Source organism: Coturnix japonica, chromosome 2, assembly GCF_054131305.1.
Source record: "Coturnix japonica strain WE chromosome 2, WE-NBRP24, whole genome shotgun sequence".
In the NCBI taxonomy this organism is placed as follows: domain Eukaryota; kingdom Metazoa; phylum Chordata; class Aves; order Galliformes; family Phasianidae; genus Coturnix; species Coturnix japonica.
The window spans coordinates 97,325,285-97,349,390 of record NC_140664.1 but is presented as its reverse complement, the minus strand read 5'-3'; the positions used below and the strand labels follow the sequence as shown (position 1 = coordinate 97,349,390).

At 40.5% G+C, this 24,106-nt stretch overlaps 1 protein-coding gene across 10 annotated transcripts; it reads right to left on the bottom strand.

The window, feature by feature from the left end:
• Nucleotides 1–501: 501 nt before the first annotated feature.
• Nucleotides 502–15,128, bottom strand: STARD3NL (STARD3 N-terminal like). Of its 10 annotated transcripts, none has more exons than XM_085538140.1 (9): nucleotides 14,575–15,128; nucleotides 8,699–8,995; nucleotides 5,635–5,712; nucleotides 4,462–4,539; nucleotides 3,523–3,576; nucleotides 3,260–3,377; nucleotides 3,046–3,144; nucleotides 1,743–1,811; nucleotides 502–998 (listed from the first exon to the last, which is right to left on the bottom strand). In XM_085538140.1, the coding sequence occupies exons 2-8, from the start codon at nucleotides 8,921–8,923 to the stop codon at nucleotides 1,759–1,761; spliced, it is 705 nt and encodes a 234-aa protein (XP_085394266.1). In that variant the 5' UTR covers nucleotides 8,924–8,995; nucleotides 14,575–15,128; the 3' UTR covers nucleotides 502–998; nucleotides 1,743–1,758. The 10 variants fall into 10 exon arrangements, with proteins under 10 accessions (XP_085394266.1, XP_085394270.1, XP_015709703.1 ...); XM_085538144.1 differs by having other exon boundaries at nucleotides 502–1,634; nucleotides 15,044–15,128; XM_015854217.3 differs by having other exon boundaries at nucleotides 15,044–15,128.
• Between the last annotated feature and the right edge of the window lie 8,978 nt (nucleotides 15,129–24,106).

Genomic DNA, 24,106 nt, shown 5'->3' with positions numbered 1-24,106 from the left:
AAAAGCTCATGGCTTTGTAAAGAAACTGACAACACTTACATTTTCCTTTAGGTAGGAATTAAGTGCTACCTAAGCTTTTTGTTGACGAAGCATGGGTTAATACTAGAGATCTGTATGTGGAAAATAAACGCAAACAAACCACATCTTATACCTATATCCAACAACTGATTGAAGCTTCTCTTTACTACAGAAATACTATTACAGTCTGCAAATGCTCACTTCCTCCACTTTGCTCCTTGAACCTGAACAACATCCAACAACAGCACAGAGATAGGAACGAAACTATTTCAGAAACCTTTTTGCATCCTTCTGATATCTCATACACAACCGTGAAATCAATGGTGTTCTGCTACCACCCACATTGCATCTCTACAGGTATTCAACCAGCGCAAGACATTCTTCACCAAATCAATGTAAACCAGAATCCTCACAACCCTACCAGAAACAAGAGTGCTATGAGCTGATTTTCCATCTGATAAAGCAACAAAGTATCACAGCACATTAACCACATTTTGACGTTTTTATTTTAGAAAGTGAACATATCCATTAAAAAAGAAAATGCACGGAGTTAAAAAAACAAACAAACAAACAAACATAAAACTAATGACAAAATTGCAAAAACATAAAATAATTTCACCTAGTGAGTCCCAACCATTAAATAGACTTCCACCACAGAGAAGTTTTACTTCATTATATTACCAGTCTCTTGATTAGGTACACGAAGACGACACTTGCCAGTAATTACCTAGTCATTAGAAGATCAACTTCAGGAATCGCTGAATAATACATCATGGACAAATATTTTCATGCCACCTAGGAGGCAATCTAATATACATATGTCACAAGGTACATCTTTGTGAGGTATTACAGTACACGGGAACCATTCCCTTTGCTTTCTAAGGAATAAATTCTCCAGTCAGCAGCTCCACCAGCAACTCAATCACAGACTGTTGCCAGAGTCTCTGAATCCCCACCAACTTCCCTCAGAGATTTTCTTTCTGTAACAGATTAAACAAGATGAGTCAAAACAAATAGAGAAAACAGGAAGGCTCAGAAGAAAAAGTCATCCACTATTTCAGACAGGCAACAGATGGTCTCTAGTCAGAAGCTTCAATTGCTCCGGAACATTTAATACCTTCTCTAGCTCAAGCTTTGCCATTTGTGGTAAAATGAATGCATGCGGTGAGATAACTCTGAAAATATGAACATATTTAAGCAAAGTATGCTACAAAAGTCTTAAAACACAGCCTGCATAACACAACCCACTTGTGGTATTAAACAGACTGTGAAGGGGAAATACTTGAAGCAGTTTTGTCCATGCAGTCTTTCAAAGTCAGGGATATGCCCTAGACTCAAACTGGAAGAAAATCTTTTCCTAGCATTTCTGCACCCCCATCTCCAGAGACATGTCCCTCCTCCTTTATTTTTCCACTTTTGGTCCATCACTTTCCTTCCACGAAGCCAGAGAAGAAGCAGTAGAGGAGCTTCAACCCAAGTTCGCAGCCTTTAACACTGAGCACTGGGACAGGTGCCTCAGACTCCTGTGCTTGGGTTAGCCAGAACTCAAGGGCAGAGGAGCCTAACAGCTGGCTCTCAGTAACATGACAGGACTTCTTCCTTGAGCTTTGTCAAGACTGCGAGATGAACTCGTAAGAATCAGCCCAACCATTCAAACAATTTGAGAAGGAGCTAAGAAGAAATAAGCATGTAAGATTATTTCAGTGATACACAGAGGAACTTACCTCTTTTCCATATTTGCTATACAACTGGTTTTTCACTGTCTTGTTTCTCTTCAGATTCTTCATCAGATCCTGAAGAAGAGAGGAATGTTATTAATTCAGCTAAGAAAGAAGCACTGGTAATAACTCACCATGCCACAGAATAAATGTTGGCTGCCCTTTTACGTCCTTTTATACTATATTCTGCTGTCAGTAGACTACTTCTACCTAAAAACCTCATGATAGACTTTACACCTTTTAACTAAAATACATTTTCAGTTTTAATCACCGGTCGCTATTTTTAAGCCACATTACTCCCAGAGGCCACGCTACTGCATAGAATTCTAACACTTTCCACCTGAATAAGACTGCAAATTTACATGGAATCACAGAAATGTTTCTTGACCGTAAGCTGGTATTGCACAGAATTAGTGATTCTATGATACTATGATGCTATTACACTCAAGATTGCTTTAATGCTCTGCCATCCCTAGATGGAGCTCTAAGTCCCTTATACCAAGACACTCAGCAACCACAGATAGCCACTAAATGAGAAGAATCACCAACATTTATTTTTCAACAATGCAAGATGGGCAAAAGCATCTGCAGCTATATGTGGATATTACTATTTAAAATACAGATATTAAATATAGATTTTTATTTTAGGGTAGGAAGGCTGACAGGGGATCTTGGGGTTCACAGCAGTTCAGCCCACTTAAGACAAAGAAAGTATTTATTTACTTGAAATGCCTGCAAACACATTCTTCAGTACTGCACTATTGTTTATTGTTGGCTCACTCACCTCAAAGCTTAACTAGAACAAAGTGCACAGTACACAGACTCAAGGTATAATTAATGCTTGTTCTCAGTTCAACACACTCTGTGTTTCACACAGAGGAAGCTTTTTATTATGAGAAAGCAACCCCTGACTGAAACTTCACTTGGTCTTTCAAGCAGCTTCAAGTTCACTCCTTGCCCTAAGATACTGTAAAGCTCTAAGTTCAAGCTGGACTAAATAAACACTACTGGTAGCAGACAGAGGGCAGAAAAACAGTAGCCACATCTATTCAGTTGCTGCACCATTTTCTTTGAGACTATCTTTTTTTCTAATGCCTTTGAGACAAGTTGGAAGACTCACTAACTATCTGTATTGCAATTCATCTGGTAGGTCTTGAACAAAATGAATTACTGAATAAAATAATCTTTCATTTCAGAATGTGAAGTACACTCTCCATTCATCCTCCACCCCCTTACACTATGAAGAGGAAGAAATATGCAGAAGTCTAATGCCAATAAGGAAAAACTTCCCAAATGCAAACTTGATTACCTGCTGCGGATTCAGGAGGAGAATAGAACTGCCCATCAGACAGGACTCCTGGGTGAAGGAGAGCTGCTCGTTCGGAAGCATCCTGCGCTATCAAAAATCCTAACGGGATTAAAAACAAATTCCAGACATCATCTCACAGCAACTTAAGTACCAAAATCAAGCACCTTAAAGGCTGAGGTAACTTCAGTGACTGAGGGAGACAACAGAAACTTACTGTTTTCTTCCTCAGCTTCTTGTGGTAACACTTTGAAGTCCAAGAACCAGGTTTCAATCCATGCAAGTATAAAGGATATGATGGGCAGCACGTAGCCAAAAGCACCCTGTGAGAACAGCTAGAAGAAAAAAAAAAATATATATATATATATATATATATATATATGTAAAAAAATATAACATAGAAATTTACCTGAAGAATCTTGTTTTAAAAACAAATGACCCTGACAAAGTAAAGCAAAGATGTGATTGGAATATATATACCTGTGAAATAATTACTTTTGCTAGTAAAAAGGCACTGGTCACCGCTGTTGTAAACTGAAAGAAAGAATAAGAATAGTTAAGACTAATAGTTGGATTTACTTTCTCATCTCTGCCATTATCCAACAGTTTCAATTTGAAATATTTATCAATAGAAACATCATAGATTAATAAATCTTATGAAGTGTTATTAAAATAGCCTTACTATTTTAGCTGTTTTAATACAAACAGCTCTAAATGTTGATTTTCATACAGCTGATAGGTAGTTCAGGAACTACATATATATATATATGTGTGTGTGTGTATGTATATATATATATATGTATGTATGTATGTATATGTATATATATGTATGTATATATATATGTATATGTATATATGTGTGTGTGTGTATGTGTGTGTGTGTGCATATATATATATATATATATGTGTATGTATGTATGTATAATTGATTACAGTTGTCAAGAACTTCCTTTCTAAGAAGGGACGCATAATCAATATTCTGTATTGGAGCAAGAAGCAGTACATGGGCTGATGCTCATGGCTGGTATATAAAACTCTAGCAAGTAAAAATGTGTGAATTAACACATAGCTGATTCTTGGTGCAACAGATGCTAATTATTTTTGAAATATAATTCAGTATTTCCAGTGCAAATATATTGCAAGCATTAATAAGTCAGATGTTACAAATGGTTACAACTACCCATTCACATTGGATTCAAGGTTAGTTTTCAACTTTAACATGATACCTAAAAGGACGACATACACTATGCTATTAAATTCTTGTCTTCAGACTCTAAATCTTCCTAAGCATTTAACTTGAATGAATGTTCATAAATACCATCAAGATGATTCTTAACATACAAACATTAAGAAGCATCTAAAAATTAGCCTGTTTGATCCATTCTAGTTGAAACTCCATTATGCTTGGCTACTACTCACAGCTATTGCCCACCAATGGCGCAGTCTGCACATTGCATATGCAAGTATTAACACCTTAAATCGAAAGACTGCCAGTAGCTATAGAGAAAGGAAAAAAATATTTGTTGGTTAATTCAGAACAAAGAAGAACCACAAGATTCTCAGCTCACTAAAAATACTAACACTGCTAACAAAACAAAACAGGACCATCAGATCTACTACTAAGAAACAAACCTGAAGTGGGTTTGCTTTTTAAAACAATATAACGCTCCATTTTTAGAGCACAGAGATACTTGTATCATTCACATGGCTACAGAGACTCAAATTTACAAGCATGTGCAACTGCACGAATATAAATTAGAAATATAAGCTACGCAGAATATATTTACCATCGTTTTACCCAAATGGAATCTAAGCAGTTAAATCTAGACATAGTTAATCCAGCAAATAACTTGAGCATCACTATGCATCTTGCTGATCCCACTGGTGTGTTACTGCTGTGCAACAGTACTATTAAAAACTGTAAAGACTTAAAAAATGCGACAGTATGATGTTTCTTTAACTTCTTTAATATTTCAGCAATCAATTATCCTTTACGAAGATGCCTGCAGAACCAAGCTACTCCAAATATTCTGCAGTAAAGATGGATGAGTTAAGGGATTTCTAAGCTAGAAAATAAAATCAATAGCAGGCAGATGAGATCACTGAATCAGGAAAGCTAACCCTCAGTTTGCCTGCATATTCTTTGATACTAGATACTTCTAACTTGCTTTAAAAAGATGTGATTAGAATTCTTAAAATGTTGGGAAAAAAACACTCAAAAATGAAAAGGAACCTGGGACAGATATTGCCAGAGGTACAAACCCACTTAATACAGTACAGATTTGGTTCAGAACGTATAGCAGAAACAGAAGAAATTCTGTATAAGCCCACAACTCATTCTCTCAACTCTTCCTTCTCTCAAAACAGAAGATGCAATTTAAGTGTGCCAAAGCACCTCTATCAAAAGACTCCTTGAGAGCGAAGGACTGGGCAACTCCTAGACAAGTGTTATTTGGCAAAAACTCTTCTGGTTTAAATTAGCAAGAAGAGACCAACCTTGTCACAGGACTCAAAGCAGGAAATATTTGAGGGACGAGAAACTGGAAAACTCTACTTTTGCTTCCCCCCCACTTTTTTTTTAAGAATACTTACAAATATATCAAAATATGAAGAAGAATAGTCATAATGTAGAACTTCTTTCTTTAAGGTAGTCTCAATGCCTCCCTTTACCTACGAAGAAACAACACACATAGCTTTTATCACTTCAGTCAAAAACACTGACGTAAAACATTAACTTAGCAATTCCTGATTGACGTACACAAGGATCATTAAACTAATCAGAGGAGAGATACATTCTAAGAAATCAATTTCAACATTGCATTCAAGAAAAACAGATGAGGATGCCACATGATTTATCACTGTTAATAACCTGAGCTATCTAAGCTACGTTTCAGGCTGTCCTAAAATAAAAGCAAACAAGTTTCTGAAGGCAAAAGAAGTTAAATGCAAGTTCTCCTACACAAATTCATTAAGCATTTTTGTGTCTGAGAAGAATATACGCAGCTGATCAGAAAGCCACCCAGAAATTAGCTCTCGTCAGCCATAGGTTGGTGAACAGGCAATGCTAAAAATCTCTTCTGATTCTTCAGCATGTGAATACAATCAAATTCATATAATTCATACACTTACAATCCATGTAACATATCTATTTTCCTTCACAATATATGTGCTACATGTTTCCAAAGAACTGAGCAAAACTAAAAAATACTGTCAAAGGCATAGAAGCTGTCATCATTCATTGTTTGTAGGAGAAAGGCCTAAAGCAGGTTTAATTCTTTCATTTGTTTGAGGAGATTCAGAAATGCACTGTCCTTAGCCCTGTATCTTTCAGATGGAAGTACTCATGATCTTTCTGTTCAAAACAGGCTACTATGAAAATAGTTTAGGTTTCACTTGGTTAGAGACCAAGAGGAGCGTCTTAGCAAGGAACCTTTATGTCCATATTCCATTCCAAAGGCTATTTGTTTTTAATATTAAATTAGATAATTAAGCACTGTGTAATGTAGTTGTGCAAAGCACTGGAAAACAACAACAGAAAGCTTTGAGTTTGATTACCATCATGCTTTCAAAAATAGGAAGCACCACAGCATCCCACAACATCTGCTCACCATCTCAAAGCAGTACAGTGTAGATACTTTCATATTCTTTCCCCAGCTACACTGCTGAATATTTTAGAACGTTTTTATTTCTTCCTGCTGCTCCTCACACCAACCCCTAGTTTATTCTTCTCTCTTCTTCTTCTTCTTCTCTCCCTGCCCCTCTGTAGATAGCTGACAATTGGCTAAACATAGCTTTCCATTGCTTACTGGTCTGGACAAAGTATGAGCATTTATTTCCAGCATAAATAAGGAAGATTCTAGTGAGAGAGAAATTGTATGTATGTTGCTCATAAACCCTTGGAAAGTACTTAGGAGGAAATGGAAGAAAAGATGCAGACAAATTAGTAAACAGAACACTGGTGTATTGCACTTAAGGTCCATTTAAATAAGGGTTGGTTGGTCTTTTCTTTCTCTCCACTCTCTGGCATGACACCTCAGCCCTCTCTTATAGGATAAAGAAACTAAAGAATAAAAACACAACACATCAGCATTAGCTGATGACTGAGTTCTGAGACAGTTCAGCAACCTATTCTGTGTGCATCAGCACCATGTTAACACAAGGATTAACAGAGAACCACAATAGAATTGATTCACTGTTCGCAAGGCAAAAACTTGTTCTTCATTCTTGCACACATTAGGCACTACAAGGCTCAGGGTTCACAGTAAGTGCCCCTTAAGACAAAGTTCACAAAGACAACCGCTAACTGATCTACAGATGTGTAATGCTACAGCATTCCAAATAAAGCCTGTAGCATTTCCTACACTCTTAAACATTTTGAGAGCGCTAATATGAAAAACTGTACTCAACAAGAATTACAAAAGCGTATTTTACTTCTCCTAGTCAAACAAGCTCTAAAGAAACTAGCTTACAAAGAGCAAAAAGAAAGCATCAGAATGCAACATGCTGGTTCTTTTAAGCCAAGCTAACTTTACACACTACATACAATAGCCTTTCCACCTATCAAGATAACAGAAGTTATAATCACAAAACTATCGTTCAGGCAAGGTTTGCTTTCTCAGATTAAATTAGGAAGTATATTTTTCACTATATCAAACTGTTGGCACAATCAACTCATGAAATTTCATCACGTCAAATCAATAATCAACATAGTTTATCTTGGAATGATGACAAAAAAACATTTACTCAGTATCTTTGTCACCAGAAAAAGGAACATCTCCCATTTTTCACTTACGCCTTTTCCTAAACACACACTTTAGATTACAAGCTTCAAATCCAGTTCAAAAAAGCTGGATGCTACTATCAAACAATAACAAAACTTCCATCTTATTTACTTTTGGTAATTTCACAAGAACCACCTTGTTTTCCAAATTACAAATGCTGTTTTACAAATAACAGGCAGCAACTGTGGAAGCTTATGTTGTTTGAATGTGTCCTACCATAAACGTATATTACTCTAAGTTTGTCTCAGGTATAACATACTGCTGTAAATCAAAGGTTTCAGCCATTGTAAGTTTCTTTCAGGGACTAACACTTCAATCACTGACTCTGAGCTGCTAAGTAAAATAAGAACACCTGAATCCTAATAAAATTAACACTCGCCCAACAGTCACAACCACCTATAGTAATACTTCTGGTTTACTTGCTCCCTGAAAAGTTCACTGGACTCTGAGTGCTTCTTCAGCACAATTCATAAGACTACAGGAACACCAAAAGGCTTAATTATACGAATCACAGAATGGTCCAGGTTGGAAGGGACCTCAAGGATCATGAAACTCCAACCTCCCCATGTAATACTAGACCAGGCTGCACAGGGCCCCATCCAGCCTGGCCTTGAAAAGCTCCAGGGATGGGGCATCCACAGCCTCTCTAGGCAGCCTGTTCCAGCACCTCACCACTATCACAGTAATATAAACCATACATCCAATGACCATAAGTAGATGCAGATAAGCAGATAAAAAGTTCATAAAAGCTTAAAAGAATGAAACTAATTTCAACAGACACAAGTAGCATAGAACTGGGATAGAAGACTTATTAGCCACTGCTGAAGTGGATAAATAACTGAATAAAGACCAAGTGTACTGAAAAGATAACTCACATTTAATTCTATTATCCACAGCAAAGTTATAAATAAGAGATCAAAAGTAACAAATAAACAGAAAGTCCTTCTGACATCCGATATTCCCTTCTTCTCTCTGACATCATAGGACTCAATCCTTGCCATCAGGTGTGTTGCGTTGATAGAGTGAACATCTCGCAAGGACGGGCAGGATTCCACACTGCTACTGTGAGCATTTTCTGCATCATTTGGCACCCGATTCATCCTGGGTTTGTTTACAGTAGTCTTCTTCCAGTTTCACCATCACTAGAATGCTGATCCATACAGGAACAATTTCTAAATAAAAAAGAAATCTGCGTTAGTCAGCAAAACCCCCAAATTCTACTATGCAATTCCATCTTACCATGTCAAGTTTCTCCCTAGGTAAAGTTTCAGTGGCTGACCACCCTCATGGTAAAGGAATGTTTCCCAGTTTCCAGTCTGACCCATCCCTGGTATGGTATGGTATGGTATGGTATGGTATGGTATGGTATGGTATGGTATGGTATGGTATGGTATGGTATGGTATGGTATGGTATGGTATGGTATGGTATGGTATGGTATGGTATGGTATGGTATGGTATGGTATGGTATGGTATGGTATGGTATGGTATGGTATGGTATGGTATGGTATGGTATGGCATCCCCCTTTGCTTCTCCCTCTCAGGGAACTGCAGAAAGCCTCCTAAAGGCAGGAGGGCAGCCTGAGTGCCCTCGCCTCTCCTCACAGGACATGTTACCAGCACATCCAGACCTCGTACTACCAAAAGATTAGAAGTCCATTAAAACCAAGAGGGCTACAGTAAACATCCCATATAGCAAATAAACCACTAATGAGTCTACAGACAAATTCAGCTGCTATCACATCCTATGTTGCCAGACAGAAAGAAAACTTAGAGGTAAAAGGTAAGGATGTCTCTACTGACTTCAACACGCTTTTAAAATGATTATCGTTCCTGATAAAACTCAAACCGATGGCCATACTACATGAGAAATGTCTTCCAAAAAAAAGCTCCTAGGAGTTAATGTTACAAAAGTCTCAAGAAAATGCACTGAAATATTAATTTTATGCAAAATACTTGGAAGAATGGGCTGTATATGTGCTGTAATACAAATCACGTCAGTGGAGTTTCTGTAACACTGCGGGAGCAACTCCTTGAATTTCAAGAACAAAGCTCTGTCTCTTCCTGTGTGGGCTGACTTTCAGTACACCACAAAATGGAAACAAACCCTTCCCACTCCTCCATCCCAAGCAGCAACAGCATTCCAGCTTTCACTATGCAAGAAAACGGGCAGAGAGAACATAGAAGGAAGAACAAACAGGCACTTGTAACACAGCGCTGGACACACAGGAGGTTACAAGGATGTGTGGGAAAAGGAAAGGTGGGGAAGGGAGTAATAAGTGCACATACATCGCAGCTGAGGGAAAGGGAGGTAAAAGCACCAACCTCAGCTCCGTAATACATGCAAGGCATACGCTGATTCGACATTATAATCACTGCTGAGAAAGTGAAGAAACATGGAAGTTACACTTGTACCACATTACTGCCTTTTTCTTCCTTAAAACAGACATAGGGAAGTACTGAAAGCACCTGGAAGTTATACATTAAGAATGAGAACATGGAATCATTTTCTACTGCTTCTCACCAGCTGAATTGTATTGATGAACATCTTCAGTAAATAACTATTTTGCAAGCTCTTTTATACCTCCATTCCAAATAGCAGGCACTGAACCTCCTGCAAGTCATGCTTATCAGCTAGTTTGATAACATCAACGTGTGACAGAGCACTGGAACAGGCTGCCCAGGGAGGTGGTGGAGTCTCCTTCTCTGGAGATATTCAAGACCCGCCTGGACGCCTACCTGTGTGACGTGGTGTAGGGAGCCTGCATTGGCAGGGGGGTTGGACTCGATGATCTCTAGAGGTCCCTTCCAACCCCTACAATTCTGTGATTCTGATTCTGTTATCTAAAGCAGCTGCCTAGGACAGCAAAGCCCGTCGTTTAGCATTCGCTATGCAAGGAACCATTCCAGCACAGTACACAGGAAAGCTGAGAGGAAAGAGGGTTAGCTCATTACATCCTCCAGGAAACTCCATGTCTCCTGCCCGAGGATTCTGAGTCACAAGGATAACTCTAAAGAAAGCTCTGCTGTGAATTTCCTCCATAAGAGCAGGCTCACGCCTCTATCTCACCATGAGCTGACCAAAAGGTCAATGCATTTAAGAGGGAAATATTCTGTTTTGAGATAAGAATTCACATTAGTTAGTTTGTGTTATACTTTCTCCTCTTATCTTCTGACTCCAAGGGATTATTTTTTTCCTTCCTAATTGCATACATTCACTTTCACTCTAAAATATTTATCTACATTGTTTTCCTATATCAGCCCATTAAATTATAGAGAAACAAAATCCATTTTTCCCCTGCAAAGTCTTTATGTATTGAAATTGAAATACCTTATTAAAACACTTGCTAGTCAATGGTCATAAGTGAGGCTTCCGAACAGAGATTAAAGTTTAAAAGCTTACCCTAAAGAGAACAAAAGATATTACTTTGATTAACATCATTAACTAACATGATGGAAAAGTACAGGAGTCTGTTAAATTTAGAGTAACTGCTAAGGATTGCACTCCTTCCCTGCCCCCAAGCCTAATGAAGAGCTATGAGCACAATGAGAACTCGGTTATATTTAAAGTCACTGCCATTATTGTCACTAACACAAGCAAATGGGACCCTTCTCACATGCATCAGTTTTACACACATCTCGGAGATGCACGATTGGAAAGGTACTTTTCTACCACTGTATTATTCCAATTATTCCATTCTACTGTACTTGTTTTACTTTATTTATATGCAAGTTAAAAAATGAAAATAACAAGAACGGATAACTGAGATGCCAGAAATGATTTGGGAAGGAGAAAAGTAAAAGCTTACTTGAAAGGCTATAGAGATCCAATAGATCAGAAGTGAAAGTGAAAACATCATGTGGAGGCAACTTTAGGATAAGTAAACACTAGAAACACCAGCTTAAAAATATCAAAGGACTCCACTGAATAAAAGAGAAGCAAAAATTAACCATATGGATGCTGAAGACGAACAAAAAAACCCAAACCAAGCAGTGACTAACATCCAGAAAGGAAACTGAAGATACATCATTTTCATTGACACGTGACATTACAGCCAGAATTCAGGTAACATTAGATCATCAAAAAGCCCAAAGAGAAAATCATCACTGACAAAATTAAAAGCAACTGCTTCAAATCAATATTAAGTAGATTATGTCTGATGATCAGCAAGACAGAGCTCATGGTTGCACAGCAAACCAAGAAGCCCAGGCTCTGAATAGTGAGACTGGTTAGTACGAATCAACATAAATGTACCAAAACCAACCTGAAGCCTAATGCTAGAAAAGAGGGTTCCACAGACACCGGTTGTGGTAACTGCTCAGAGCACAGACTGTATTCCCTTCACAAAAAGTATGTCTTCTGTTGCTCATATATTTCCTGTGTTTCATTTGTCTGCTGCAGCTCCCCTCCTCTCAAGCTTGATGCTCACAAAACTCCTGCAAACTAGTTAATCACGCCTTCCTACACTGCAGGATAAGGCAAATCAGCTCCACAACAACTACTTCCACGTTGTCCTACCCCAGCAGGCATTTCATCTACATACAGTTATGGATATACTTCATCTTACAATCCATCCTCTATACCTATCCAAGTCAAAAGAACTTTTCTTACTCAATACACAAAATGGATACAATACACTTGAGTACAGCTTGCACAGCGTACAAACTATTCTTGTGCTTAGGACACAAATCTGATTTCATACTGACGAACCTTGAAAATAACTTACAAGCAGGATTTTGAAAGGCACGTTACCAAGCAGGCGGCTGGATGTTAGACTAAACACAAAGCATATAAACTGACTACAGGCATCCTGCTCAGAAAGCAAACTGAACCACAAATGTGTTGTTTAGCAGCAGACTCGTATTTTGCTTGGCCAACTTCCTATTTTCTTTCATATGGGGTTCAATTTTTGTTTCCTATCAAATGTTTCCGCAGTTTAATTCTAATGCTATTTACTAAAGCACTGTACTTGAAAACTAACCTCTGATTAAAGAAAACTCAAACACTAGTTGGGCTTTGGTTGAAAGATGTTTCCCCAGTTTTCTTATATTCCAATAGTGATCCAACAAAAGTAATAGGGCAGCTGCACATATCTCACATGCACACCAAATAGGGCTTTTTTCAGAGCACTGGACAAAGGTGCTGAAGAGCACAGGGCAGAGTTAACAAGCTACAAGGAGAAATGGAAAAAATGTATTAAAATAAATATATCAGTCAAATATTTGGGTCAGTAGGACATCAGAGGGAACAAAGTCATCTTCCTAACCCAGGAATGAGTAACATATTCACAAAGTCAAAGCAAAGAGCTCCAACCTTGGACTTATTTCTCCCTGCCCTGCAAAATGCTGCCATCCCTCCCTATCATTTCACTTCTTGTTCTACAAGAGCTGAGAAAATGGCAAATATTAATTAATTAATGGAAAAATACTCCTAAATGACAAATAAAAAGGATATGTTATAATGTGTTCCTTTGAGACTCAGATCTCATTTCCACTCAGGATATTCAACCACTTCAAATTAAAAACTAGAAGCGCGTGCATTTAATCCTTGATAGCATTAACAACACCTGGAGATGCTCAAGAAACATGTAGATGTGGTACTTCAAGACACAGTTTAATGGGCAATATGGGTGGTAAGAGGATGGCTGGGCTAGATCATTGTAGAAGTCCTTCCCAACCTTAATGATTCCATGATTAAGTACTTAGAACATACTAAGAGCAAGCACTTTAGTTACAGAATTGGTTAAGTATTTCATTTAAACCCAGTACATTCCAGCAAAGATGTACATCTGAACCTTCAGCATGGAATACTTCCAGCAAGCTTCCACATAATTCACCTAGTTCTTCTGTCTCTGCTACATAGGTGTTAACTCCTGATCTCTGCAACGATGCTGTTCGAGGGCTACAGTTGGTGACTGTGTAGCTGGCCTTACATGTCAAACATGACGACTGTGAGCTATACATACCGGTTACTAAGACTTATTTTTTTCCCCCTCAACCTTGATTTCTAATATTATTCCCAGCTGTGAAGCAAAAAGGTAGCACTAAGAAGCTGCCTTTTCAATATGATTGCTAAGAATTTCAAAATAAGAACAGCTTTTTAGCTGACAGTAAAATCAGAGTACGTTCAAGAAGCAATGCATTTATGACTCTTTAAAGTGACTCAGCTCTGTTGTTGGAAGCTGCTGGCTGACTGTGAAATCACAGCCTGCTGCTGTCACAGGAGTCGTTTACCATCACCACCTCATCAACCTCTTCTGCAAAAGCACTGGTCATGTTTGGTTCACTCACCTCGCTCTCTGAATGAAAACCTTTAATTCTGCCTAGTAGAAATAATGCTTGACCCTATTGAATACTTAAATAATGGAGTTATTAAAGCATCTGGATAAGCGTGGCCGTCTGATGGCATTTCAAATGGTAAAATGTGTTTTAAATACGTCCTTTCAAGCAAACAAAGGTGTTGAATAACAAAGTTAAGAATCTGTACTGTAGGACAGGCCACTGGTATCCTACCCAGAGCATCTGTCACTGAACACCTACCAAAGAAAAAGGATCACCCAGCACCTGGCCTACTTACAACTCACCAAAAACCTGCTAAAAATGACACGAATCCTCCCAAATTATACGTGTTCTACCAGCGTTAAATTGGCTCCAAGACAGCAAGACTTGCACAACAAAATGACAGCGCTCGTTAGCAACTGAAGCTCCTCGCAGCCCTCCATCACCCCACAGGAGCCAAGGTGACCAACACACCCGGCACAGCTGACAGCTGCAGGCCTCCCCGCCTAACACAAACCCCAGCACCGCATGTCCCGGTTCTCCCGCAGCTCTCCGCAGGCTCCCGGCTCTCGGAATTGACAAAACAAAGACAGAAAACGTGAAGACAAGCCGAACAAAGCACGGCAAGCAGCCGGGACAGCCCTCACACCAACTAGGGGGAGGAAAGCGGGCCGCCCCCGCTTGGCGTGTCACCCCCTCCTCCTCGTCCTGCCGCACCGCAGCGCGAAGCCCCACACCGGGCGCTGCCAGGCGGCCAGGGAAGGCCCCAAGGGCGGCGGCAAGCGCTGCCCACCCTCCTTCCTTCTTTCCTTCCCTCCCTCACGTAGGCGCGGGCCGCCCCCGCCCAGCCGCGGCCTTCTCGCCAGGCCGACGGCTCCCGCCGCTCTCCCCCCACTCCCTGTGGGAGTTGAGCCCCCCGCTGCCGGACGGCGATACATCCTACCCCGAACGCGTCGCTCCGACCGGAGGGAGACAAGCCGGCCGCGGCCAAGCGGTGCCGCAGGCCCCGGGGACCGGGGGGCTGAGCCAGCAGCGGGAGGGCGTGACTGACCCTTGTGGATCCGCCCCTGCGGGGGTCCGCCTTCCTGCGTGCAAGATGGAGGTGGGAGGTGCTATCAGGCTGCTGTGATTGACCTCCGTGTTTTTCCCCATCAATGCCAACTTTTATTTTGACTTTCCACTCCATCCGAGCCTTTCCTTTATGCTTATGTAGTTACATGTTGTCTGGTTCTATTGGAAATAACACCTCAAGACAAAGCAGGCCTCGTCAGGATTCCACACCCACCTTGTGATAGTGGCTAATAGCCATCCTGTAATAGCTAGTTCCACATTACAAGCACTATGTTTATGGTAAGATTTTTGTGCTGATTCCTCATGGCATGAGAGTCATGTATATCTGAAGTCTTTCGGCAACCAGGTCTCAACATAAAATGACACAGGAAGGAGTCAAAAATTGTGGTGCAACACTAGTTTACCTGCATTGCTATGAGAAGATGTAATATGTTTCAAGAAAAAAACAGGCTATTATCTTGCTTCAGCATGTGCATTTCAGCGAGAGCTTTATTTAAAAGGGGATACCTCTAAATGTTAATGATTCAGTCAAAACAAGCAGCAAAGCAGATTATCTGTCACTGGCCTAAATTCTACTTAAGCTCCTGCATGATGTTATAGCAGAGTTCTTATATTTACACAGATTAGGACAAGACAATCCAGACATGACTGGAATTGTTGCGAGGATATGCCAGAAACTCAGTCATCCAGGCAGTTAATAAATGTATTCTTCCCTTTGGGGAAACATGTTCTCTGTTTTTATGGAGGCCCAAAGCTTCTCAAATGCAACCATCCTCAGTTGAGGAACCTTTTCCTGATGTCCAACCCACCCTCCCCTGTCACAGCTCCATGCTGTTCCCTTGGGTCCTGTTGTTGTCACCAGAGCAGATGTCAGTGCTGCCCCTCTGCTCCCCTCATGAGAAGCTGTAGGTTACCGTAATGCCTCCTCTGCTCTAGGCTGAACAAACCAAAGGACCTCAGCTGTTCCTCATACATCTTGCCCTTTAGACCCTTTCCCATCACCATGCCCAAAACCACACCCAGTGCTGGAGGTGAGGCCATACACAGCACAGAGCACAGTGGGACAACTTCTTCCTTTGCCTGGTTGGCAATACATAAAGGCTTCTGAATCTCAGTAGCAGCCTGTGTTAGAATTACTTGTCTCCAAAGTGTTTAGATGCAATTTATTTCATATGTTATAAAAGCAAAAACATCAGCCCTCTGTCACCACACACTGAAATAAATGCACATTTAAATAAAGTGTGATTGACATTTAGCCAATTAGCAGCATAATTCATGAAAACATATGAAAGGGCACTGTTAATTAGGCCTTGTGTCTGGTTATCAAACTACAAGAAAGCGCAGCATTACATCTTGAACATCTTGAAAGTGTAACCTAGGTGAGTGAATACAGCCTAGCTTTCAGTACTCTAAGGCCTGCTGTGGGCTGTGTGTAACCACTAATGTCACAAGTAAATAGTTCTGCACATGCCTGACCAACTTTTTTAAGGAAAAAAATTGGTATATAAGAAATAAATGGGATAACTAATCAGCTGAGACTCAGGCCCCACATACATGTATGTGCACAGAACCAACCAGCTATCACTTTAATGGGTAAAAGGAGATCTCTGCCTCCTCCTAAGTGACCTATTGCCTCTCATCTGCTGGTGTTGTCAAAATGCTTTCTTACATAATTTCGTTGAGGAGAAAACAGTATTTGTTCTGCTTTTCCTGCTCATCAAGGTTCGTGGAGGGGATCCTAATAAGTGAAGAGCTGTTTCAGTTTCTTCCCCTTAAAGACTTCTCAAATAATTCAAGTAAATCTAAGAAAGCATCTTTTTGGGGGGAAGGCTTTACTAAGCTTTGCTAAAACTTCTTAGTAATTAAAGTGCTTAGCACAGTATACCAAGGCCATGCTTTCAGATCTGCTGAAATCCCAAGAATTGAAATATCTTCTTGTGCATCAATCTTGTGCACAATATTGTTGTCAATTTCAGATTACATTAGTGAGATAAGTGACACCTCAATTTTTGAAGCTTATAATTAACTTCTACGCCTGGGTAAGAAACTAAGAGATTTATGGTTTTACATTCAGTAACCACTCTGATAAATTCAGAAAGATTACATTATATGGAAATTGGCTTTGAAAGTCTCTGTTTATGAACAGATAAGACCAATCAACCTCGTGCTTGCGATGCTTTCCCCAGAGAGAATGAGCTGAGTGAAGCCTGTTGATAACAAGATCGTTTTTGCAGGTGGTTTGGTGGTATTTTCCTAGTCCTCCGTAGATCTGAGTATAGGGAGGGACAGGCAACATTACATCATGTAAGGAAAAACTATGCAGTTTCTTAACAGTGCTTCACTGACCAAAGCATTCCTCTCTGTCCTAGTGCTGAAGTTTGCATGTACACAGAGAATGGAGTGTCTGCTTCTCCCTCCATAGGCACAAAGCAGGTTGCACCTGGCTCTCAGTCAACATTCCACTGAAATCATCACCTTGGATTGTGTTCCCATGCACTCATTACAGGGCATTAAGGAAGGAGTGTCTGCAGTCTTCTGCAGCAAGCAAGTGGAAAGAGAAGCACAAGGTCAGGACTCATCGTTTACATCCTAAGACCTTCCTCTTTTAGTATCCCTCTGCTTCTACTTAAGTTTCCATTTTCAGTCTTCAGGTCTGTTCCTCAGTAAAAAGTGTATGGTAATAATAACAGTAGGTTTTTCAATGTAAGAAATAGGCAGCAACCAGAACAGGATAGCATGTCTGTGTTCTTAACACTTTTAGTCTCAGTTTTATATTCTCTCTGCCAGTGAGAAGACAATCAGGGTTTTCTTCTCTGAGGGATGGAGGAAATTATATTCCATATTCAGAAAATGGTTGATAGATAGTAGCTAAAATCTAATTAATGTTGCTGTATTTCTTTCTAAAGATTCCTTAAATGCAAGTGGGATTCTGCAGCCTTAGGAGGCAGCAAGAAGGGCACTAAACAGTGGCAAATAAAATCTTAATGGTACCCTTTAGGAGGAGGATCCCTCAGCGGTTGGAAGGGAGAGAGATGGCTTTGCCAGGGGCTGGGCCATGGTACAGAGCCCAGGCCCATGTTGGAACTGATGTGTGTGTGCTCATCACAGTGCAGTGTTTTGGGGCAGCCAACAGGTGTAAAGGCTTCACAGGGAGGGCAGGGCACTGCTCTTTGTTGTTACTGCTGGCGTTGGGACATCGGTGAATTGTTCTTAATATGTTCTAATATGAAGGAAGGGCACTGCAATGATTGTCTCTAATGTGCCTCATTATGTCAAGCACATGAATGTCAGATGGATCACTCTATGATGTGAGGCCTTTAGGTGTTTGTGCTATGGAAAACAGCCAAAATGTGTTGGTCAGTTCATGTAACAGAATGCCCACAATAATCCTGTAATTCAACATGGTTTCTAAAGAGAGACACAAAAATGTACCAAGTCACTACACCCCCAGATCTCATCTGAAATCAAAGCAGTAGATCTGCTTAAACACAGTTGAGGATGTGGTAGAAGGTTCACATACCTTTTCTTGACTGATTCTCAATTCTCACGCTGCAAACCCACATCCAAAGATCCCTAGCTAGCTCTGAGTGAATACCTACTGTAGTCTTGCTGGTAAGCTCCTAATGTCACCTTCTCCATCAGGAAAAGTGAGGTAGGTTGTACTTGGGGAGATCAGATAGCAATCTAACTCTATTATCTCTTGGGGAGGTGATCAAGTATTTCTGCAGTAGGGCAGGAAGAAAATAATCTATTGATCAAGAAGTTACAAAGAGCCTAGAGTTAATCTTCTCACAGAGCCTACCTATTACACTTCAGTCTTACAGATGATGTTAATGCCTTCTTCAGTGATGTGGCTCAGCGTTAAGTGAATGAACAACTCAGTGCAGGAGCTTTAAGTTCACCCTACAGCAAGAAAAGTGACTAAGTGGAACCAAGAGCCAAAGTCCAGTATTTGTCAGGCATTCAGATAAAGCCCATTCTTTTCTAAATCTGGATTTGAGATGACGCAACGGTACTGGTGCAGTTGGTGATTGCTGCTTAATATGCAGTGCAGCAGCTGTGCAGCGCTGTTCAGCAGATTTCAGAGCACTGCTCCATTAAAAGACTGGCTCCCCACTTTGCAGGCTCCTCTTGATGTGAACTTAAATGCATACCTTCTGCACACCTTTGTTGCCTCAAATGTTGAAAGTCCCTACATTTCTAACACATGCATGAATCAAACTTTTCAGCCCTGTGCTCTGAAGAGCACCTCTCCTTCCCACTATCTGGTATTAAGGGGTTATTAGACCCAACACTAAGTGGTTTGATAGAAATATTCTTATTTGAGCTCTTGCCCATCAGTAAATAAAGCAAATCCCATCTTCAAGATAAAAGCTTATTCACTTGGGAGGAAGAAAGAAATGCTTGTGCTTTAGGTTCAGATAAAAGACCACTTTGAATTTCTCTTGGCTTTAGGAAAGTGCTTTGAGCAAGCAGAGTGCTCTAGGGCAATTTCACAGGCAATTTGTCATTTTTGGCCACACTTACTTATGTGATCTCTCTCTGCAAACTCTGTCTTTTCCCCTTTTGCTGCCTTATCTTAGTAACGCATTTTATGATCTTCTACTAATTTACCCCCATTGATTCCTCTCCATTTACACCTACAGAGGCCCAGTTTCTGTTCATCATTTCCTTTTTCTTTCCTATTGAGTTCCTCTGCCCTACTAAAAGTTCTTCACCCACAGTTACAGTTTACTGGACGCTTTTAGCAAGAGGGCAAACTGGGGGTTTAACTGCCCATTGATTCCACCTAAACAAGTTCCTTTGTGCACAGAAATATACCTAGTGAAATTAATCTTGTGAACGTGCACATAAACCAAATACGCATTTGGTAGCTTTGTGAAGTTTAAAAAGGGAGACCTTAAGTTTCCCACTCATGTGACCAGTCTTACCGAAACTGAAACGCTTGCATGAAAAATGAGAACTAAAAACGAGAAAAACTGAAAACTAGGGAAAAAAAAAAAAAGAAGTCTTAGTCTGAGGTTTTTAGTATGACCCTTTGGTATATTTTATTCTACTAAAAGAGGAAATATGTTCTGATTCCTGTACAGAAACTGTCCTGTAAGCAAGACAGGGTGTTTCACCAAGCTGGACATACCCCAGGAATTATTTATAATGATAACCCTGCTGACCAACAGAGCTAAGTGCAGTTACAGCCTTTCATAAACAGGCTTACAGATATGGTACTGTCAGCTATAATCACCTCTGCGGACATCTCAGGCTTTAATCTTCCACTGTTAACAATGGAGTGTCAATAGTGTAATACTGACAAGATTGTGACCATTTCCTGGATAGTTTACATATGTGCACTGAAGTATATTGGTCCCAAAGTATACTCCATAGCATTTTCTGAATGGAAGTACCCAGAAGGCTCGACGAAGAGCCGGAGTGCGTCCATGGGGCGTGCAGCTGACCCCCCCTCCTGGCCAGCCGGCACGCTGCACCGCTCCGAGAGCCGCCGGCTGTCGGGCAGCTCCTGTCAGCAGGGTCCCACAAGGATCACCAGTCTAACTCCTGGTTCCATACAGGACCACTCACAATTCAAACCTTATGTCTGAGAGCATTGCCCAAATGCTCCTCGAGGCCCCAGCATGAGGCTGTACCCACTGCCCAGGAGAACCTGTTCCACCCCCATCACCCTCTGGTGAAGATCCTTTCTCTAACACCTAACCTGAACCTCCCCTGGCATAACCTTGAATATGAAACTCTTCTAGAGCTCAGAAAAATTATGATAGAAGATATATTAGTTAAGCATTCTTAAAGCTGATGAATAAATTCCTGAAAGAAACCATTTAGTCTGAAGGGACCATAAGGACAAAGTGTTAATAATTTGAGAAAATTAATCTTAAAGCTAATTATTGCCATTGCAAAACAATGTGCTGTGTATGGCTGATGAAAAATGGAAAGAGGCTGCCATCCTGCTGATGTGTTGAATCCTGCCCTGCACTTCAGAAATGGGGAAGAAAGTTCTTATGTGTCTCAGTTTGCGACGCAGGGGCTTTGCTTTGCTGGGAAATCCCGCCTGTCACAGTGCAATGTGGTGTTTGGCAGGCAGCTGTGGGTTGCACTGTCCGTCACCAGCTCTGTGGGAGCTGAGTTTGTTTCCCTAGATGTGTTTTGGCTGTTCACTAGTTTAGGTAACAGCAAATTCCCTTTCCAGCACACAGGAAAAGCTCAGGTCGTCACCTCGTGGCACTGAGCCCACAGAGCTCTGTGCCCCATAGGGACAGGCTTTGAATTTAAGCTTGTAACTTACTAACTGATGGCGTTGCTGCCAGGGCTGTGACCTCACTTGCACAAGACTCATTTGCCCAGGAATGCCTTGTCAAACCTGCCATCAAGCCCTCCTGCTTGAGCAGCACCTCATCCTGCTGCACACCAGGAGCCAAGGGGATGCATGGCCCCCACACCAGGGATGCTGGAAACGTCCCTGTTCCTCTCCTGGCCTCTCGCTGACATCAGGGCCATGCTGCAATTACAACATGTTCCTCAAGTGCACTTCTTGCTGGGAAAAAGTGGTCTTGTTCTTTTTCTTTGATTGCTCACAATGGAAGGAGACTTACATGCATTTAATGGGGGAGGATTATTTGGCTCGAAGCTGGCACCTGCTGCTGTACAAAAGCATTTACAGCATGAGCCTTTTCCACAGTGGGCAGTGACTGCCAAAACCAAGATCTCTGCAAACCTGTGAGGTACTGGGACTGTGCTTCACCTGATTCTGTAGGCACGCTGTCAGGGAAGGGGTGCAGAAAGTCATTCATCCTGTGTATTTTACACTGAAGGACAGAATAGCAAGTGAGGCGTCAGATGAAGAGCTGTGCAGGACACTATTGCAAAGCGAGGCTAAACATATTAATGATCAACTGGTCCACACAGAAATAGTAAGGAAAATAGAGAAGGAGGTACCCCTTAGCTTCCCCAGCCTTCTAATTGCAGATGCTGGAGAAAGAAGGGAGAGAATGGATCACAGACATTGCTCTTCCTGAGGAGCATCTCCTATCACTGCTGTTGGAAACCACAATAGACTGCACAAACCATGGCCCTGACCCAGCCGGGTGTAATTTATACTCTTATTTTCTCATATTCTTAACAGCTAAGTGTGTGCAGAGAGCTCAGGCACTGATGTAGGACCTGTCCTTTAAGTTAACGATAAAGTGCAAGTCCTGATTGGCTGTGTATATCTGCTCTCTACAGAGTTAAAGACTTGTTGCCTTGCCCCACTTTTGTTCAGCCCTTGTGAAGCTCCTATCTTTTTGTTGAGTCCTGCTCCCAGTCTCTCATATACAGGGTGAAAGGAATCCATAATGTAGTATGACTGTTTCTAATGCTGTTGCAGAAGTAGTTATCAGTAGTAGTTATCAGCACTATGCAGGTACTTCATACTGGTTGAACTACCTGTGTTCTACAAGTTTTGAGCTACAAAGCATAAAACATTATGCAGTATGCATCTAATTTAATAGAGATTAAAGCAAAGGGGAGGCCTAGAATCAGATTTCTGACCTGGGAGTTCTGCTCTGTTTAAAGCTAGAGTTTGCCTTTAGAGTGAGATCTGAGATGATGCAAACAGCAGCAGAGATTAAAACAGAGGTATGTATGGGGGCCAAAGTAAGCTTACTTAATGTCCTTGTCTAACAAGAACTTTTTCCTTCCAGTTCTTGAAGACAGAAGTCATAATATATCTAGGGCTAATTAGAGGAGTATTTTAATTTCTTGGACCTGTGCTGAAGAGTCAGCTCTTTCCCTTGCATTTCAAATTAAGTGAGAACTATCTGAAAGTTGACAAGAACAGCTCACTGGGCTTGACCACAGCAACGCTACTGCTTTTTGACGGAGTATCAGACTGTTTCAGGTGTTAGACAACTCACATGGAAGAGAATAGCAACTATGAAAGTGCAGGTGAGGTACAGAGAGCAGAAAGCAGGATGAGTCTCCAAGGACTGCTATTACCACAACAGCAAGGTTCTGAATCAACACCTTGAACTGGCTCATGAATACCTCACTGCCTTTTGACCTGTGTGTATATTTCCCAGAGACTGTTGTTGAGATCACTTTGATACTAAAAATGAAATCCTTACAGCATCATGGCAACATTTGTTATCTGTGCTCTAATATCACATGATTAACAAATGCATCTGGGTGACTGTTTAAGGGTGACAAGTTGCCAGAGCACTGAGAATATAGAAGAAAATCAGTGGAAATTAAGTGATAAGAATAAACATAATTCTTCAAGAAAAAATTCTATTCAATAGGTACCTTAACAAAGAAAAATTAATCTTAGCACATTTAATCAGACAGGTGGCCATGCAAAATGACAGGCCTTTAAAGGAGATCACCAAGTTGGAATAGTGTCTTCTATTAATGTCTTAGTGATATCTGCTATCAAAGCAGACTAAGCTAAGCCAGCCATCTGTTAATATGACAGCATTTTTATAGACTGCTTACAACCTAAAAAAAAAATAAATAATAATAATAAAAAAAGCAATAAAGACTTGAAAATATTTGTTTTTACTGAACGAAATCCTGTGTATTGGGCACCAGCACAGAGTTACGGTAAGCCTGAACTTTTCACATCTCATTCACGAGTGGTGGGACGGAATAGAAAGCTGATGTTTCAATTGTGGCTTGGTTCTACTCTATTGTATTTTTGTTATAATTATGCTGGTTTGAGAGTGAAATTACTGATGAAGTGGCGCATGATTCCCATGTCAACATAAAACCTCAACAAACAGAGATTTGGTCTCTAAAATACACACATCACAACATAGTATCCTATCATTTACATCAGACAAGACATATCCAGTGTTTTGGTTGGCCATCAGCTGGAAGGAAAAGCCAAATTTCCAATAGCTTCACTTTCCAAACACCAAATGAGACTTCAAAAGCTGTAGAAATGCAA

What these genes read in the sequence shown, in the direction of transcription:
- STARD3NL (XM_085538140.1), bottom strand. Translation starts at nt 8,923, where the DNA reads ATGAATCGGGTGCCAAATGATGCAGAAAATGCTCACAGTAGCAGTGTG. An exon ending in CAAAAGTAATTATTTCACAG is followed by an intron (nt 3,378 to 3,522) that starts GTATATATATTC and finishes TTTTTCTTCTAG; the next exon opens with CTGTTCTCACAGGGTGCTTT. An exon ending in AGAAGCTGAGGAAGAAAACA is followed by an intron (nt 3,145 to 3,259) that starts GTAAGTTTCTGT and finishes TAATCCCGTTAG; the next exon opens with GATTTTTGATAGCGCAGGAT.